General features: G+C 38.4%; 1 protein-coding gene across 7 annotated transcripts in view; it reads left to right on the top strand.

Annotated features, from left to right (window-relative positions):
* The window catches only part of XRN1 (5'-3' exoribonuclease 1), a 126,331-nt gene that overhangs the window by 91,516 nt on the left and 15,956 nt on the right, over window positions 1-18,859 (top strand). For 3 of the 7 annotated variants that reach the window (XM_017523757.1, XM_017523754.2, XM_017523762.2), the window contains 5 exons: window positions 8,719-8,780; window positions 10,741-10,851; window positions 11,006-11,128; window positions 11,560-11,719; window positions 14,457-14,638. In XM_017523757.1, coding sequence (XP_017379246.1) covers window positions 8,719-8,780; window positions 10,741-10,851; window positions 11,006-11,128; window positions 11,560-11,719; window positions 14,457-14,638 — 638 coding nt within the window. The remainder of the gene's footprint in view (window positions 1-8,718; window positions 8,781-10,740; window positions 10,852-11,005; window positions 11,129-11,559; window positions 11,720-14,456; window positions 14,639-18,859) is intronic. The other 4 variants (XM_017523759.1, XM_017523761.2, XM_017523755.1 and 1 more) reach the window with 3 other exon arrangements.

Here is an 18,859-nt window from a genome sequence, read left to right as displayed (position 1 = left end):
TTCTTAGTTTCTTTGCATTTGGTTAGAACATGTTCTTTAAGTTCACAGAAGTTTCTTACTACCCGCCTTCTGAAGTCTGATTCTGTCATTTCATCACACTCGTTCTCCCTCCAACCTTGTTCCCTTGTTGGTGAGGAGTTGTGATCCCTTGTAGGAGGAGAGGTGTTCTGGTTTTGGGTGTTTTCATCCTTTTTGCGCTGGTTTCTTCCCATCTTTAAGGATTTATCCACCTGTCGACTTTGTAGTTGCTGGCTTTCAGATTGGGTCTCAAATCTTTCAGATTGACGTTCTGTTTGTTGATGATGAGGTTATATCTATTTCTTGGTTTTCCTTCTGATAGTCTGGCCCCTCTGCTGTAGGTCTGCTGAGGTTCACTCCAGGCCCTGCTTGCCTGGCGTTCACCTGCAGCAGCTGCTGAACAGTAAGGGTTGTTACCAGTTTTCTTCTTCTGCTATCTCTGTCCCAGAAGGATACCCGCCTAGTGTCAATCTGATCTCTCCTTTATGAGGTGTCTCTTTGGATATATAGAGGTCAGGGAGCTGCTTGAGGAGACGGTCTCTTCTTTATAGGAGCTCAAATGGTGAGCTGTGAGCTCTGTTGTTCATTCAGAGCTGCTGGGCAGGTACTTTTAGGTCTGCTGCAGCAGAACTCATAAACTGCTTTTTGTTCCCAGGTGCTCTGTCCCTGGCATTTAGGGCTTTATTTATGAGCTTCCATTATGCTGCTTTCTTTTTTTTCTCCTTCACACCTGCCCTGCCCAGCAAGGAGGCAGCCTAGTCACTGTCGGCCTGTAGAGGCTTTGCTGAGCTGCTGTGGGCTCCGCCCAGCTGCCGAGTGAACTTCCTTGCAGTCCTGTTTATATGGGTGTAGTTAGAACTGCTTTGGCGATGGTGGCCCGCCTCTGTTGAGGTGGAGTCTCTCTGCTGTGGCGGGTTGCGTTGGCAACGGCGGGCTGCCTTGGCAACGGCGGGCTGCCTCAGCATTGGCCAACTACCTCTGTCGTGGCTGGCTGCCTCGGTGATGGCGGACGCCCCTCCCCCACAGAGCTGGACCGTCCCGGGTTCAGCTGCGCTTGCTGTGAAACTCTCAATCCAGAGTTTCTGGTTGCTGTTCTTTTGTGGGGGTGGGACCAGCCGAGCCTGATCGCCTGTCTCCCTGCCTCAGAGCCTTTTTTAAGTTTGTGTTCCAGTCGCCTGTTGAAGAGGCGCCGGGGTCTGTTTGTTTTCCCCTGCAGCCACTGACTGCGCTGGCTTAAACAGCGGCACTGAGGTTTGTGGTGCTTTTTTTTTTGCCCTGGAATCTACTGTCCTGGTTCCCTGCTCAGTCCGCTTTTTAAATAGATGAATGGGCGACTTCCCGTGGCTCTAATCGCCAGCCAAAAGGGCACCCGGACCGGCGTATTTTGTACAGAGAACCGCTGCTCTGGGGCGCCGACAAAGCAGCCGCACAGGGCAAAGCAGCGGCGCCGGCCGGCACAGCTGCACTGGTGACCTGTGGAGCTCCTCTGCCTGGGAATTTCCTAGTCTGTGGGCAATAAAAGTGCGGCGTCCACTCACCCTCTGTGCTTTCACTGGGAGCTGCAATCCTGAGCAGTTCCTAAACGGCCATCTTGGATCCTCCCCTCAAGCATTTATTCTTTATGTTAGAAACAATATAATAATATTTTCTTGTTCATTTAAAAATATACAATTAAATTAATTTGATTATAGTCACCCTGTTAGGCTAGAAAATACTAGGTTTAATTCATCTATTTTTTGTGCCCACTACCCTTCCCCACTTTTCCGCCACCCCTCCGCTACTCTTCCCAGCCTCTAGTAACCATCCTTCTACTCTCTGTCTTCATGAGTTCAATCATTTTAATTTTTAGCTCCCACAAATAGAACATATAAAATTTATCTTTCTGTGCCTGGATTATTTCACTTAACATATGATCTCCGGTTTGATCCATGTTGTTGCAAATGACGGGATCTCATTATTTTTAATGGCCAAATAGTACTACATTGTGTATATGTACCACATTTTCTTTATCTGTTCACCTGTTGATGGACACTTAGGTTGTTTCCAAACCTTGGCTATTATAAACAGTGCTGCAACAAACATGGGAGTGGAGATAATCTCTGCAATATACTGATTTCCTTTCTTTGGGGTATACACCCAGCAGTGAGATTGCTGAATCATTTGGTAGCTCCAGTTTTAGTTTTTTATGAAACCTCCAAATTGCTCTCCATAGTGTTTGTACTAATTTACATCTCCACCAACGTGTACGAGGGTACCCTTTTCTCCATATCCTCAACAGCATTTGTTACTACCTGTCTTTTGGATAAAAGCCATTTTATCAGGTTGAGATGATATCTCATTGTAGTTTTGATTTACATTTCTTTGATAATCAGAGATGTTGAGCATGTTTTCATATTACCATTTATACCTCTTTTGAGAAAAGTCTATTTGAAGCTTTGCCCATTTTTTTAATGGGATTATTAGATTTTTTTTCTAGAGAGTTGTTTGAGCTCCTTATATATTCTGGTTGTTACCCATCTTGTCAGATGGGTAGTTTGCAAATATTTTTTCCCATTCTTTGCATTGTCTCTTCAGGTTGTTGATTGTTTCCTTTGCTGTGTAGAAGTTTTTTAACTTGATGTGATCCCATTTGTTTATTTTTGCTTTGGTTGCCTGTGCTTGTGGGAGACTACTCAAGAACTCCTTGCCCAGTTCCAGTGTCAGAATTTGCGCAACATTTTCTTTTAGTAGTGTCATACTTTAGGTTTTAGACTTAAGTCTTTAATCCATTTTGATTTTTGTATATGGCAAGAGATGGAGGTCTAGTTTCATTTTTCTGCTCATGGTTATCCAATTTTCCCCACACCATTTGTTGAAGAGACTGTTCTTTCCCCAATGTGTGTTCTTGATGCATTTGTCAAAAATGAGATGTGTGGATTTATTTCTGGGTTCACTGTTCTGTTCCACTGATCTGTGTGCTTGTTTTTATGCCATTGCCATGCCATTTTCATTACCATAGGTCTGTAGTATGACCTGAAGTCAGGTAATATGATTCTTCCAGTTTTTTTCTTTTTGCTCAGGATATCTTTGACTATTCTGGGGTGTGTGTTTGTGTGTGTTTCCATGTAAATTTTAGGATTTTTTTTTTCTATTTATGTAAAGAATATTACTGGTATTTTGACCGGGATTGCATTGAATCTGTAGATCCATTTGAGTAACGTGGACATTTTAACAATATTGATTTTTCCAGTCTGTGAATCTTGGAATATCTTTCTCTCTTTTTTTATCTTCTTCAATTTCTTGCATCAGTGTTTTATAGTTTTCATTGTAGAGATCTTTAACTTCTTTGGTTAGTTCCTAGGTAATTAATTTTATCTGTAGCTATTATAAATGGAATTACTTTCTTGATATCTTTTTCAGACTGTTTGCTGTTGACGTATAAAAATGCTACTGATTTTTGTATGTTGATTTTGCATCCTGAAACTTTACTGAATGTATCAGTTCTGATAGTTATTTGGTGGAGTCTTCAGGTTTTTCCAGATATTGTTTATTTACCATCTAGAAGGCTGTACAATGCTGAAAGTGGAATGTTGATATCTCCAGCTATTACTATATTTGGATATATTTCTTTCCTTTTCTTTTCTTTTTTTTTCTGAGACAGAGTCTTGCTCTGTTGCCCAGGCAGAGTGCAGTGGCGCGATCTCAGCTCACTGCAACCTCCACCCCTGGGTTCAGGCGATTCTCCTGCCTCAGCCTCCTGAGCTGGGATTACAGGTGTTTGTTTTTATTTTTTGGTTTTGTTCTTGAGGCAGGGTATTGCTCTGTTGCTGGAGTGCAGGGGTGCTATCATGTCTCACTACAGGCTCAACCTCTTGGGCTCCATCAGTCCTCCCACCTCAGCTTCCCAAAGTGCTGGGATTACAGGCATGAGCCAAGGCATCTGACCAAAACAGCTATTTTGAATTCTGTCTGAAAGGTCACATATCTCTGTTTCTGCACGATTGATCCCTGGTGTCTTACTTAGTTTGTTGAAGTCATATCTTTTGCTGGATGGTCTTGATGCTTGTTGATGTTCATTGGTGTCTGGCCATTAAAGAGTTAGATACTTAACATAGTCTTTGAACTCTGGGCTTCTTTGTAGCAGTCCTTCTTGGGAACACTTTCCAAGTATTTGAAAGGACTTGGATTTTGTGTTCTGAACTGTATCCACATTATGGAGCACCCCTAGCCCAGTAATGCTATGGCTCTTGCAGAGTCTTGTTCTCTTCCTTTACTTTCTCCCAAGCAAATGGGGTCTTTCTCTCTTTGCTGAGCCACCTGGGCTTGGGGATGGGATGACACGAATACCCCTGTGGCCACCACCACTGGGACTGCACTAGGTCAGAACTGAAGTTAGCACAGCCCTGGATCTCACCCATCACCTGCCATACCTGGCTGCCGCCTGTGTTTGCTCAAGGTCCTAGTGCTCTATAATCAGGTGGTGAAACCAGCCAGACTTTTGTCCTTCCTTTTAGGGAAGTATGTTCCCCTAGGTCCGGGGTGGATCCTGAGATGCCATCCAAGAGATAGGGACTGTATTCAAAAACCTTAGAAATCTACCTTGTGTTGTGCTGCAGCTAAGCTGGCCCTGAAACCTTGAGACACTGCCCTTCTCACTCTTCCCTCCACTTTCTGCAGGCTGAGGAGTATTTCCCTGTGGCCATCACCAACCACAGGTCCATGGGGAGTACTGCTAGACTGTTGCTGATGTTCACTTAATGCCCAGGGCCCTTCAATCAGCTTATGATGAATGCTGCCTGGCCTGGGACTCACCCTTCAGGGCAGTGGGGTTCCCTCTGGCCCAAGGCAGGTCTAGAAATGCATCTAAGAACCACAGCCTGGAAGTGGAGACCTTAAGAGCCCACTTGGTGCTCTATCCCACTTGACAGAGCTGGTACCTGAGGGTGCAAGACAAAATCTCCTTTACTTTTTCCCTCTGCTTTTCTCAAGCAGAAGGACTCTTTCATCATAGTCACCATAGGTAGGTATGTGCTGGGTCTCAGAGTCTCATCCAAGGCACATAGGTACTAACTGGTATCACCGCTGGTTATTTTGATCCCAAGAGTTCTTTAGTTAACAGGTGATGAATCCTGCCAGGAGTGGGTTCTTCCCTTCAGGGCTCTAGGTTCCCTTCTGGCCCATGGCATGTCTAGAGATGTCATCCAGGAGTGCTAGGGCCTGGAATGGGGTCTCATGACTTTGACACAAGCCTAACTGAGTTGGTATCCAAGATACAAAAGTCATCTTTACCCTTTCCTTTCCTTAAGTGGAAGAGCGGGGTCTCTTTTGGAGACTCAAGTTGTGTTGCCTGGGGTTGGGGGAGTAGTGGCACAAGCACTCCCTTAACTGCCCCAGCAAGAGTCTCAGTAAGTCACATGCCTAGCAAGTCCACAGGCTGCAAGACCAGCTCAACCCTAGGACATGTAATCCTTGTGGCCAAGACAGCCTTTCAAGTTTATTTAGGGCTCCAAAGCACTTCAGTCCATGGGGGCAAGGCTTGCTGGTACTCAAGTAACCACTGTTTTTTTTTTTTTTTTTGGTTTTGGTTTGTTTGTTTGTTTGTTTGTTTTGTTTTTCTTGAATAAACACTCCCTAGATTGCTGTAAGCCTTTGGTTAATTTCTGTAGTTCTGAAAATGTGAATTCTGCTCATTTATGCTCATTCTCTTGTTTCTTTTATGGAGGAGAGAATTGTTGGAGGTCCTTATTCTGACGTTTTTGCTGATGGCCCTTCACTAACTACTTGAGATAAATCTTAGAGTGATCCAGTTACTTTTCTGCTTATAAACACTTGCCTATTAAATACTCCAAACTATATTGCAAGCTTTTCTTTAAAATAGGTGCAAATATTTTGTTGTTAATATCTAACATAATTTATATATTTATACTCTCTTTAAATTTCTTCAATAGTGTGTACTATGTTCAGGCACAGTCAGGAATGAGAATCTTCATCCTGCAGTAATAATTTCTCTTCCCTTGACCAAAGTATTTCCAAATTTCATAAAATTATTCTTTATGTTCAAAATATGACCATTTATTTATTCAACTACTTTATTTACTTTATTCAAGTAAACAGTAAATTCTATATTCTGAAGTAATGACAAATGCTATGATGAAAAGTAAAACAGATTAAGAGGGATAGAGAGATAGGGTTGCTCTTTTAAATTGGGTTGACAAGGTCGGGTGCGGTGGCTCACGCCTGTAATCCAAGCACCTTGGAGGCCAAGGCGGGTGGATCACCTGAGGTTGGGAGTTCAAGACCAGCCTAACCAACTGATAAAACCCCGTCTTAAAAAATAAACAAATAAATTGGGTTAACAAGAAAGGCCTTTCTGAGTAGATGACATTCCAGCACAGACCCTAATAAAGGGTTCAAGAAGGCATGAACTATGCAAAACTGGCTGAAGAGCTTTCCAGTAGAGGAAATATCAAGTGCAGAGCCCTGAGACTAACTTACAATATTTTATATATGTATGGTATTTTATGTATTTATATATTTTAGGTCATAAAATCTTTTAAACATTTTTCTAAAAAGCTATTTTCAAAAAAATTTTTGAGGTTTTTAACTTTGGTTCAGTTTGGTAACTGCTATACATTTTTTTTTTTTTGAGATGGAATCTTGCTCTGTTGCCCAGGCTGGAGTACAGTGGTGCGATCTCAGCTCACTGCAAGCCCTGCCTCCCAGGTTCAAGTGATTCTCCTGCCTCAGCCTCCGAGTATGTGGGACTACAGGCGTGTACCACCACGCCCGGCTAATTTCTGTACTTTTAGTAGAGATGGGGTTTCACTGTGTTAGCCAGGATGGTCTTGATCTCCTGACCTCATGATCTGCCTGCCTCAGCCTCCCAAAGTACTGAGATTACAGGCATGAGCCACCGCACCATACCTTTTTTTAATACCAGTATCTATATGTTATTTTGGTTTCTTTTACTCTTTAAGTTAAATGCAGATTAATGTCCCTATAAATCTGATAATGATAAATATAGCATAAAGATTTTATATTTACTTCAAATGCATTTTGATTTTTCTTCAAATTAATATTTATATAAATGTATGTAAACTATTTGAGTTATGTGAAGTTCCAGTTAGTTTTCTTTTGTGTATGTCTCAACAAATGTTTAGTGTTGATGCATGTCAGCTCATTTTCTTTTCCATTGTTTTGTAAAATTACTTTCTTCCCTTCCTCTCTTTCTTACTTCCATTACCTTCCTTTCCTCCCCTTCTCTTTTCCTCTCTCTGTATTCCTTCTTTCACCCTTCCTTCTTCCCTTTGTCCTTCCTTCCCGTCTCTGATCTCATTCCCTCCCTCATGCCCTCCTCACTATTCCCCTTCCCCTGCTTCTTTCCTTACCCTCTGTTTCCTTTTTAATATTTCCTTCCTTCCTTCTAATATTCCTTCCTTCCTATTTTCCTCTTCTCTCCTTACACACCGTTATTTTTTTTTCTTTTCTTTTTCAGAGTGGCTTAATGAACAGTCTAGTGATAGAAAGTGGTAAAAACAAGTTATAGGAGATCCATGTAATCCAGTATAGCCAATAAAATAGAATATTATGCAGTAATTACAAACTATACTTTTTGTGCTTCTTCAGATCTACTTCATGCTCCTCGTATTCTTCATCTTCATATTCTATCATTTGCTAAATCCTATGAAAATAATCTCTCACATTCATCCCTTCCTATCTTCATCTTCACATCCTGTCATTTGCCAAATCCTAGAATTTTTCAGATTCATTCTTTTCTTTTCTCCTACCATCCCCTAATTTCCCCTTAAACAAAACTGTTAAAATAGCTACCTGAGGCCGGGCACGGTGGCTCAAGCCTGTAATCCCAGCACTTTGGGAGGCCGAGGCGGGTGGATCACAAGGTCAAGAGATCGAGACCATCCTGGTCAAAATGGTGAAACCCCGTCTCTACTAAAAATACAAAAAATTAGCTGGGCATGGTGGCACGTGCATGTAATCCCAGCGACTCAGGAGGCTGGGGCAGGAGAATTGCCTGAACCCGGGAAGCGGAGGTTGCGGTGAGCCGAGATCGCGCCATTGCACTCCAGCCGGGGTAACAAGAGCGAAACTCCATCCCAAAAAAAAAAAAAAAAAAAAAAAATAGCTACCTGAATTGGTCTTGTACTATTCTTTTTTCTAGCCAATAGGCTATTGTCATATTTTAATCATTCTAAAGCACAGTTCTCATCAGATTACTACCTGCTCAAAACCTTTCTGTGATTTGTTGCACATTGCCTACCAACTTAAAATACTACCATAGTATTCATTACCTTGCAGGTTATGATCTAACCTGCTTCCTTAGTTCCCTTAAGCTCCATTTTACTCCTTAACTTCCAGTGGAACTTGTCTATTTAGAGTTTCATAAACACATTCCTTGCTTTCTGCTTCCATGTCTTTTTTTTCCACTATTTCCTTTTCCCGGAATACTTAACTTCTTAGTCTGCCCTTTGGAAACCTACCATCCCTCAAGGCCCAGTTCAGATGCCACCTTTCTATTTTCTCTATTATTATCTAAGTGTCTCTTCTCCCTCTTATCTATATTATAAATTCCTTAAGTTCAGAGACCGTGTCTTGGAATTCTCTGAATTTTTAACACAGTGCCTTGCTATCATAAATATCTGGTAGTTTTAATTGTGTGGCAAGCTCTTCCATTTATGAAAATTTCTGTTTTCTTGTCTCTAGTTAAAGAAGAGTGTAAGAGTCCTAAAGCTGAGTGTCGGTCCCAGAAAATGTCCAATAAGCAAGTAAGCTTCCTTAAAATCAAATTTCTAGTTACCAACTTTTTAATGCAATTGGTTGCTCTGTAGCATCAGACTGAATTTGTCAATCTTATCAACCAAATGTTTATGGTGTATGGCCAGAGGGTCACTGAAGTTCAGCTGACAGTCACTTGGATGGGAGGTTGTACACCTAAAGTCCCTAGAAGCACCTGAAATCCTGATTCTGCCATTTAATAGTTGAGTGGCCTTAGGCAATTCACTTTTTCTCTCATAGCCTCTATTTTCTCTTCTTTAAATGGAGATTAAAATGTTAATCACCTGGCTGGGCATGGTGGCTCATGCCTCTAATCCCAGCACTTTGGGAGGCGGAGGTAGGGATCACTTGAGGTCAGGAGTACAAGACTATCCTGGCCAACATGGTGAAACCCTGCCTCTACTAAAAACACAGAAAAAATCAGCCAGGCTTGGTGGCGCGTGCCTGTAGTCCCAGCTGCTTGGGAGGCTGAGGCAGGAGAATCACTTGAACCTGGGAGGCAGAGGTTGCAGGGAGCCAAGATTGTGCCACTGCACTCCAACCTGGGCAACAGAGTGAGAATCTGTCTCAAAAAAAAAAAAAATGACAGTAGTAATAATCACTTGTAGTTGCTCTCAATATATATGGTCATATATATATAAATATATATATATACACACACACAAATAGACATATATATTATATGGAAGTATATATTTATGTATACAGTTGAAGTATATGGAACAAATTAGCAAACTTAAAAGGCTAAATTCTGTGGAATTAGATTGGTGTGGGGGAAGCCGAGATTATTTATGTTTTACTTTATATAGTCTCTGCTGTTTACAAGGATTATGTATATATCTTATAATCAAATAATAACAAATTTTTGATCTAAAAAATTTGACAAGTATATGAGATGTGTACTTTATGCCTGTCATATTTTAATATACATTTTTTAAAGATTGATCTCTTATAGTAATATTATATTTATAAAAGATGTCTTCATTGAATATTTGGCATATAACAGGTTCTCAGTAAATGGAACCCATTAATATTTAGATACCAAATAGTATAATTACTTGACTTTTAAGGCCCTCTTCTTTTGAAACTCTTAATTTCCCTTATTCTAGAAAAGGGATTGATAAACTTTTTGTGCAATAGATGTCTTTGGTGAAGCCCATAAACTTTTGTCGAAGGCATTATTCTCAGAATAGTATTCTTAATGCTAAAATAAAATATGTACGATTTTAAAGAAAACCAGTTATACTGATACACAATTAGAATCACAACTGTTGTGGTTTTCTTAGTTGATTTGAGCTGTATAATAAAGATACCATAGACTGGGTACATTGAGCAATAAACATTTATTTCTCACATCTCTGAAGTCTGGGAAGTCCAAGATTAAGGCAGTAGCAGAATAATGTCTTTAAAGCTAAAAAGATTTAAAAGAAAACCAGTTATGTTGAAATACAGTTAGAATCTGGTAAAGTGCCTTTGTCTGGTAGGGGTTCCCTTTCTGGCTTGCAGATGATGCATCTTCTCATATTCTAACACAATGGAGAGAAAGAACTCTATTCTCTTCCTCTTCATGTAAGGACACTAATATCGTCATGGGTGTTGCACCCTGAAGACCTCATCTAAACTTAATTACCTCCCAAAAGCCCCACCTCCTAATGTGATCCCATTAGAAGTTAGGACTTTTAACAGAGGAATTTTGGGAGAATATAAACACACAGATCATATAAGTAGTTTGTTGCCTATATTCATAATTGTAGGAAATGCTAAATCTCATTTAGAGGTTAATGAAGATAAAGATGTAATTTTTCCCCATCCAAGCTTATAGGCCCCCTTTTCTTATGACATAAAAGGCAAAATAGCACATAAAATGTTTTGCGGCAATTTATTTAGAACACTATTATGTAGTAACTACAAATATATTTACACAAAAAGCCTATTCTTACTTTTTAATAGACTTTTGAAGGTCCTCCCAAATGTAATATTAAGCTATTGAACAGAACTGAAAGTCCAGAAGTCTCAGAAACCCAAAAGGTTGTGACTGGTTATCCAAATGCTATTGATAATGTAAAAGACTATTTATTCAGATTCTCTTCCCAAACTTTAACACCTGGGAAGATGATTGAGTAAAAATAGAATGACCATTTTTGTATATAAAACTCAGCTTTTTGTGTGTTATATTATACTTTCATCTTCATGCCCAAAATATTTATTCTTTTAGCCTAACTCTGGAATTGAGAACTTTTTAGCATCTTTGAATATCTCCAAAGAAAATGAAGTACAGTCATCTCATCATGTGGGACCTCCAAGTGAAGAGCATTTGTCACCACAGTCATTTGCTATGGTTCGTATTTTGTAGGAACTTTCTTACTATGGTAATTTCTCGACTGTTGACCATGCAAATATATTCCATACAAGTGTTCAAACACTTTTCCCTCATGGAGGCTGGTATATTACATCATTATTGTCATCTTGTGAGGAAAACCAGGCTGCTCTGGGCAATTTAGCCATACTTTTTCTCTTTAGACCATAGTTCTCCCACTTTTCAAACATTGCTACTAGGCAACTGGGGATAAAAGTTAAGCAGAAGTATTGTTTCTATATCAGAAGTGTGAGTGTTTTGTTTGTTTTTTTTTTTCAGTTTCTATCTGAATGTTAGTGTCTTAATTTTTAACAATGGAATTCTTACTAAGAAAGATTAATAAGTTCTATAGATCTAATGTTGACTTTCTTCTCTTCACCCTCACTATCTCCATGTGAATCATTTTCAAAAAGAAGGGAACACGGATGCTTAAAGAAATTCTAAAAATTGATTGCTCTAACACTGTGGACCATAAGAATGAAATGAAACAGATTGGTCATGAAATCCCTGTTTCCTCTAATAGAAGAGATGAATATGGATTACCCTCTCAGCCTAAACAAAATAAGAAGTTAGGTAAGTAAACTAAGTACTGTTACCAATAATATCATTTTTAAAATTCAATTCATTTGGTTCTTTTTATCGTGTACTTTTAAAGATAAACAAACTACTTTTTTTTTCTTTTTTTTTTTTTAATTTTAGAGATGATGTCTCGCCATGTTGGCCAGGCTGGTCTCAAACTTCTGGCCTCAAATGATCCTCTCACTTCAGCTTCCCAAAATGCTGGGATTAGAGGCATATGCCAACACACCTGGCCTAAAACTACTTTTTTTCTCAAAACTGTAATTTTTATACTTGTTTCAGTTATATAGTGATATAACTGGCCAGATGTGGCTTATGCCTGTAATCCCAGAACTTTGGGAAACTGAGGCAGTTTCTGCCTCTATAAAAAAATACAAAAGTTAGCTGGCCATGGTGGCATGCGCCTGTAGTCCCAGCTACTGGGGAGGCTGAGGTGGGAGGATTGCCTGAGCCCAGGAAGCAGAGGTTGCAGTGAGCAAAGATCACGACACTGCACTCCAACCTGAGCAACAGAGACGGACCCTGTCTCAAAACAACAAGAACAATAATAATATAACCATAACCATGTAACCAATAGATTTATAGTCACTAAATGTCTTCTTGTGATTACTTAATTGTAGTGTTACAGATATTCATTATGTAAACATCCTAACCTTAAAAAATTTGCACATCCTAGCTTTTTTTCTCAGTAATTTAAAAATGATCATGTATCTGCCTAATAATGCTGCTGGAAAAAAAATGATCATGTAACTTACATATGTTATTTAACTTTTCTAAAATCTTGTTTCTTATGTATAAAATGAGAATAATACATTGCAAATGACTTGTGATAATTATATAACGTGTAAATATAAAGGAATTAGCACTATTTCCAAAACATTGTAGGTGCCAGTAATTGATATTAATATTATGTTAAAATAACTTGACCATTGTAAAAAATAGAAAAATCTACAAAATCAATTAAAAATCATTAATGGAGTTAGATATAGGAAAGCGGGTCATAATCTTAAGCATGTAAAGCCTATAACATAACATCTGGTACATAACTGGATTTCAGTAAATATCCACCATATATGTTGCTACCCTGAGTGTCCTCTATACTTCAGCATTTTGTCTGTGTAATGATCTGCTAAAGGCAACCAGGAAGAATGACTGATACAAAAGTGGGTATGGGCAGAAGTTTCTCAGAGGAGTAAAAAACATTTTTGAAATAAGCAGTTCTAAATGTATCAAGGATCAAAATTTGGAATTGGCTGGGTGCAGAGGCTCACGTCTGTAATCCCAGCACTTTGGGAGGCCAAGGCAGGTGAATCGCCTGAGGTCAGGAGTTTGAGACCAGCCTGGCCGACATAGTGAAAACCCATCTCTACTAAAAATATAAAAAAGTAGCTGGGCGTGGTAGCAGGTACCTGTAATCCCAGCTACTTGGGAGGCCGAATCAGAAGAATCACTTGAACCCAAGAGGTGGAGATTGCAGTGAGCCAAGATCATGCCATCACACTCCAGCCTGAGCAACAAGAGTGAAACTCTGTCTTAAAAAAATAATAATAATAATTTAAAAACCTGGAATAAAAGCAGAACCTAGGCCCATTTTTATTCCAGTGAATAGTGGAATAATTAATTAAAAATTCCAAAATGTATTAGGAAACTGATTATTTATTATAGTGACAGACATGTTCCTGAAATAGAACCAAATAAATTTTAAGACAAAATTTGATAAAGATGGTCCCATTGTCAAAAACAAGTAAGTTTTACTTTATTTCAGTATAGTTAAAAAAAAAAAAAAAAAAAAGACTTCATAGACCTTAGAGTCTTAGAGTCACTAGCTCAGAATCCAGGCCCTGTTATAGAACTAACTGGCTCTGGGACTTTGAGTAAGACAGTTAACTGCTTTTTTAATCTATATTAGTAAAAAATTTGGATTAATTCTTCAATGAGGTATGCTCTTGTTCTGTTAGTGAGTTTGTTAATCATAAGGAAAGTGAACACTCAATTTTAAAATTATCTTTCATATAAAAACAGAAGACAATTTCAAAAAAACTTTTACGAAATATGATTTCAGAGCAACAAAAATATTCATCCATGTGTCTCAGAATGTAAAGTGGAATTGCAAGAATTGAGATTGAAGCCAAAACTCAAAACTTAAGGATTAATTGTACTTCAGCTCAAGAAAGCCATTTGTTTATTCATTCTTTTGTTGTTTTATTTTTCTCTTCTTCTGCAAAACAAGAAAGCCATTTGTTTGTTCAAATTTTACCTGTAACAGTACCATGTAGTCATTAACTGCTCAAGGTTTTGACAGTTAGGTACTTACCGTGTTTTTAAATCTTTATCTTAATAATTTATTATTAATCAATTATACTCATCCAACAATCTTTACTGAAGTCACAATAATTTTAGGAACTACTAAATAGTTCTTTATATGTGCTTCATGGAAGACTTATCTTTTTAATGCAGTTGTCTCTATAGCAGCTAACTGAATTTCTCAACCTTTTCAACCAAATTTATAAGGTGCGTGGCCAGAGGGACACTGAAGGTAAGCTGACAGTCACTTGAATGGGAGGTTGTACTGCTAGAGTCCAGGATTGGAACTAGAGGCACCTGAATCCTAATTCTGTTATTATACTTTTTAGCAGTTTCCTGCCCACTTTTATATAAAACCCTACAATAAGTGCATAATTTGAGATAGGATTTTATTAATACAGATAGACTCTTTTCTATTTTTTGATAGCCTCTTATGTGAACAAGCCTCACAGTGCTAATGAGTACCATAATGTTCAGTCGATGGACAATGTGTGTTGGCCCGCCCCCAGCCAGATCCCTCCTGTATCCACACCAGTAACTGAACTTTCTCGAATTTGTTCCCTTGTTGGAATGCCACAACCTGATTTCTCCTTTCTTAGGACACCACAGGTATAGTATGCTATGGTTCCATTTATATAAATTCTTTAACATTAAGCTTTAATAAATTGGTTGCAAATCTTTGAGAAAAATATAATGGGGCTTATTTTTCTTAACTTTATGAGTAGTATAAATTTATGTTTCTTACTCTAGCTCTAATATTTATATGTAACAGAAACCCTAAGAGAGGCTGACAGGGAGGAACTGGGCAGCAGGTATCCTGCCCAGATTCTTCAGACTAATAGAGCCAGAGACCTTGGTCTACAGTAGCAGCTTTCAAACTTTTTGGTTTCAAAAACTCCACACTTTTTTTGGAGGACCCCAAAGAACTTTTGTTTACTTATATCCATATTTACTGTGTTCGAAATTTAAACAAAAAAAATTGGCCAGGTGTAGTGTGGGTCATGCCTGTAATCTTAGCACTTTGGGAGGTCAAGGCAGGAGGATAGCCTGAGGCTAGGAGTTCAAGACCAGCCTGGCAACATAGCAAGACCTCATCTCTACAAATAAAAATAAAATTTGCCACGTGTGGTGTTGTGAGCCTGTAGTCCTAGCTGTTCACGAGGCTGAGGCAGGAGGATGGCTTGAGCCCAGGAGGTCAAGACTTCAGTGAGCCATGTTTATGCCATTGCACTCCAGCCTGGGCAACAGAGCAAGACCTTATCTCTGAAACATACATACATATATGTGTGTGTGTGTGTGTGTTAAAAATAAACATATGTTTACTAATCCATTGTTTATTAAAAGTAACTTTCACCTAATAGCTATCTATAGAACATTTCATCCAATAGCTGTAGAGTACACATTTTTTTCCTCAACAAATGGAACATTCTCAAGGATAGACCTGTTGGGCGACAAAATAAGTCTCACAAAATTCAAAAAATTAAAAGTAGATCAAGTATCTTTTCTGACCATAATGGAATAAAACTAGAAATCAGTAACAAGAGGAACTTTGGAAACTATACAAATGAATGGAATTTAAACATTATGTTTCTGAATGGCCATTGGGTAAATGAAAAAATTAAGAGGAAATTTTAAATCTTCTTGAAACAAATGAAAATGGAACACAATGTACAAAAACCTATGGGATACAGCAAAAGTAGTACTAGGAGGGAAGATGATAGCAATAAATCCCTACATCAAAAAAGTACAGAAACTTCAAAGAAATAACAGATGATTGAATAAAGAAAATGTGGTATATATATACATAATGGAATATTGTTCAGCCATTTAAAAAGAATGAAATCATGTCTTTTGCAGCATCATGGATGGAATTGAGGCCATTATCTTAAAACAACTCAGAAACAGATACCACGTGTTCTAATTTATAAGTGGGAGATAAATAATGTGTACATATGGACATAGAGTGTGAAATAATAGACATTAGAGACTTGGAAGGATGAGAGATGGGCAGCATAGATAGTGAAAAAATACTTAATTGGGTATAATGTATATAACTCAAGTGATGAATATAAGAAAAGCCCAGACTTCACCACTCTGGAATAAATCCATGTAACAAAATTGATACAAATTTTTAAAATAAACTAGAAAAGCAAGAGGAAACAAACCCAAAATTATTAGAAGAAAAGAAATAATAAAGATTGGAGCAGAAATTAATGAATTGATACTAAAAATACAAAAGATGAATGAAAGAAAAAGTTGTTTTTTTGAAAAGATAAAATCAACAAACCTTCGGCCAAACTGTAAAAGAGGGAATACCCATATAAATAAAATCAGAGATGAAAAGGAGTCATTACATCTGATATCACAGAAATTCAAAATATTTTTATAGACTATTATAAGCAACTATATGCAGTAAATTGGAAAACTTAGAAGAAATGGATGAATTCCAAGACACATAAAACATACCAAGATTGAACCATGAAGAAATCCAAAACCTGAATAGAACATTAACAAGATGAAAGCAGTAGTAAAAAGTCTCCCATCAAAGTAGACCAGGACCTGATATTTTCATTACTGAATTCTGCCAAACACTGAGAGAACAGCTAATAACAGTCTACTCAGACTGTTCCAAAAACTTGAGGAAGAGAAAATACTTCCAAACTTGCCAGTATTACCCTGATACCAAAACCAAAGAAAGACACCACAAAAATAAGAACTACAGGCCAATATCTCCGATGAACGTAGGTGTAAAAACCCTCAACACAATATTTGTGAATTGAATTAAAAAGATATTTCATTATGATCAAGTGGGATTCATCCTAGGTATGCAAGGATGTTTTAATATATGCAGTCAATACATATGACATATGACATCAACAAAATGAAGGACAAAACCGTATGATCATTTCCATACTTCCTGGAAAAGTATATGAGGTATTTAGAATACTCAGAATCACTGAGATAGACAATAGAATAGTGGTTGCCATAGACTGGGAAAAAGGGAAAATGAGTTTCAGTTTTACAAGATGAAAGGGGTTATGAGTGGTGCATGATGGCATGCACCTGTAGTCCCAGCTAGGAAGGTGGAAGTATTACTTGAACTCAGGAGTTCATGTCCAGCCTGGGCAACATAGCAAGACCCTATCTCTAAAATAAATAATGAAAAGAGTTATAGAGATGGATGGTGATGTTGGATGTATAACAATATGAATGTATTTAATACTACTGAACTTACACTTAAAAATGGTTAAGATGGTAAATTTTATGTGTTTTGCCACAATTACAAATATTTGGGGAACAAAAATGGAATGCAGAATTAAATTAGTAATATTACATAAAAATTGCTGCCTTTTGAAAAAATTGAATTATTTTTTTTGAGACAGAGTCTTGCTCTGTCACCAGGCGCCAGGCTGGAGTGCAGTGGCGGGATCTCAGCTCACTGCAACCCCCACCTCCCGGGTTCAAGCAATTCTCCTGCCTCAGCCTCCCAAGTAGCTGGGACTACAGATGCGCACCACCACGTCCAGCTAAGTTTTATATTTTAGTAGAGACGGGGTTTCACTATGTTGGCCAGGCTGGTCTTGATCTCTTGACCTTGTGATCCCCCTGCCTCGGCCTCCCAAAGTGCTGGGATTAAAGGCGTGAGCCACCGTGCCCAGCCTAAGAATTGAATTTTTAAAAAACTATTTTTAAGACAGATCACAAATTAAACTAAAGTCACACCTTAAGGAACTAGAAAAATAAATCAGCGCAAAGCTAACAGAAGAAAAGAAATAACAATGATCAGATCAGAACTAAACAAAATTGAGCCAAAAAAATAAAGAGGATCAAGGAAACAAAAAGTTTGTTTTTTGAAAAGATAAAGCAGGCTGGGCGTGGTGGCTCATGCCTATAATCCTGGCACTTTGGGAGGCCGAGGTGGGTGGATTCCCTGAGCTCAAGAGTTCAAGACCAGCCTGGGCAACACGGTGAAACTCTATCTCTACTAAAATACAAAACATTAGCTAGGCACGGCAGTGTGTGTCTATAATCCCAGCTACTCTGCTCAGACAGGACAATCTCGAACCTGGGAAGTGGAGGTTGCAGTGAGCTGAGATCGTGCCATTGCACTCCAGCCTGGGCAACAGAGCAAGACTCTCTCAAAAAGAAAAAGAAAAAATAAAGGAAATTGAGATACCACTACTATATTAACCAAGAAAAAAAGATTCAAATAAGCACAATCAGAAATGAAAAAGGAGACATTACAACTATACCATAGAAATCTAGATCATTAGAAACTACTTTCTAAACCGCAAACTAGAAAGTCTGCAGAAAATGGTTAAATTCCTGGGTAAAAAAATACAGTCTCTCAAGATTGAACCAGGAAGCAGTAGACATCCTGAACAGACCAATGACAAGTACTGAGACTGAATCAGTAATAAAAAAAGATTTCCCAACCAAAAAGAAATCCCAGGACCAGATGGATTCACAACCAAATACTACCACACATACAACAAACTGGTACCAATTCTACTGAAACTGTTCCCAAAAGTGAAAGAGGAAAGCCTCAATTATGGAAAGCCAGTATTACCCTGATACCAAAGCAGTCAAGAACACAACAGATGAAAACTACAGGCCAATATTGCTTAAGAATGTAAATGCAAAAATTCTCATCAGAACTCTAGCAAACCAAATCCAGCAGTACAAAAAGATAATACACTGTCATCAAGTGAATTTTATTAAAGAGATGCAAGGATTGTTTAACATATGTGAATCAGTAAATGTGATTCACCATGTAAACAGAATTAAAAGCAAAAACGTTATGATCATCTCAATAGATGCAGAAAAAGG

This window comes from Cebus imitator, unplaced genomic scaffold, assembly GCF_001604975.1.
Source record: "Cebus imitator isolate Cc_AM_T3 unplaced genomic scaffold, Cebus_imitator-1.0 Scaffold30, whole genome shotgun sequence".
Classification (NCBI taxonomy): Eukaryota; Metazoa; Chordata; class Mammalia; order Primates; family Cebidae; genus Cebus; species Cebus imitator.
This window is presented reverse-complemented; position numbering and strand designations above follow the sequence as displayed.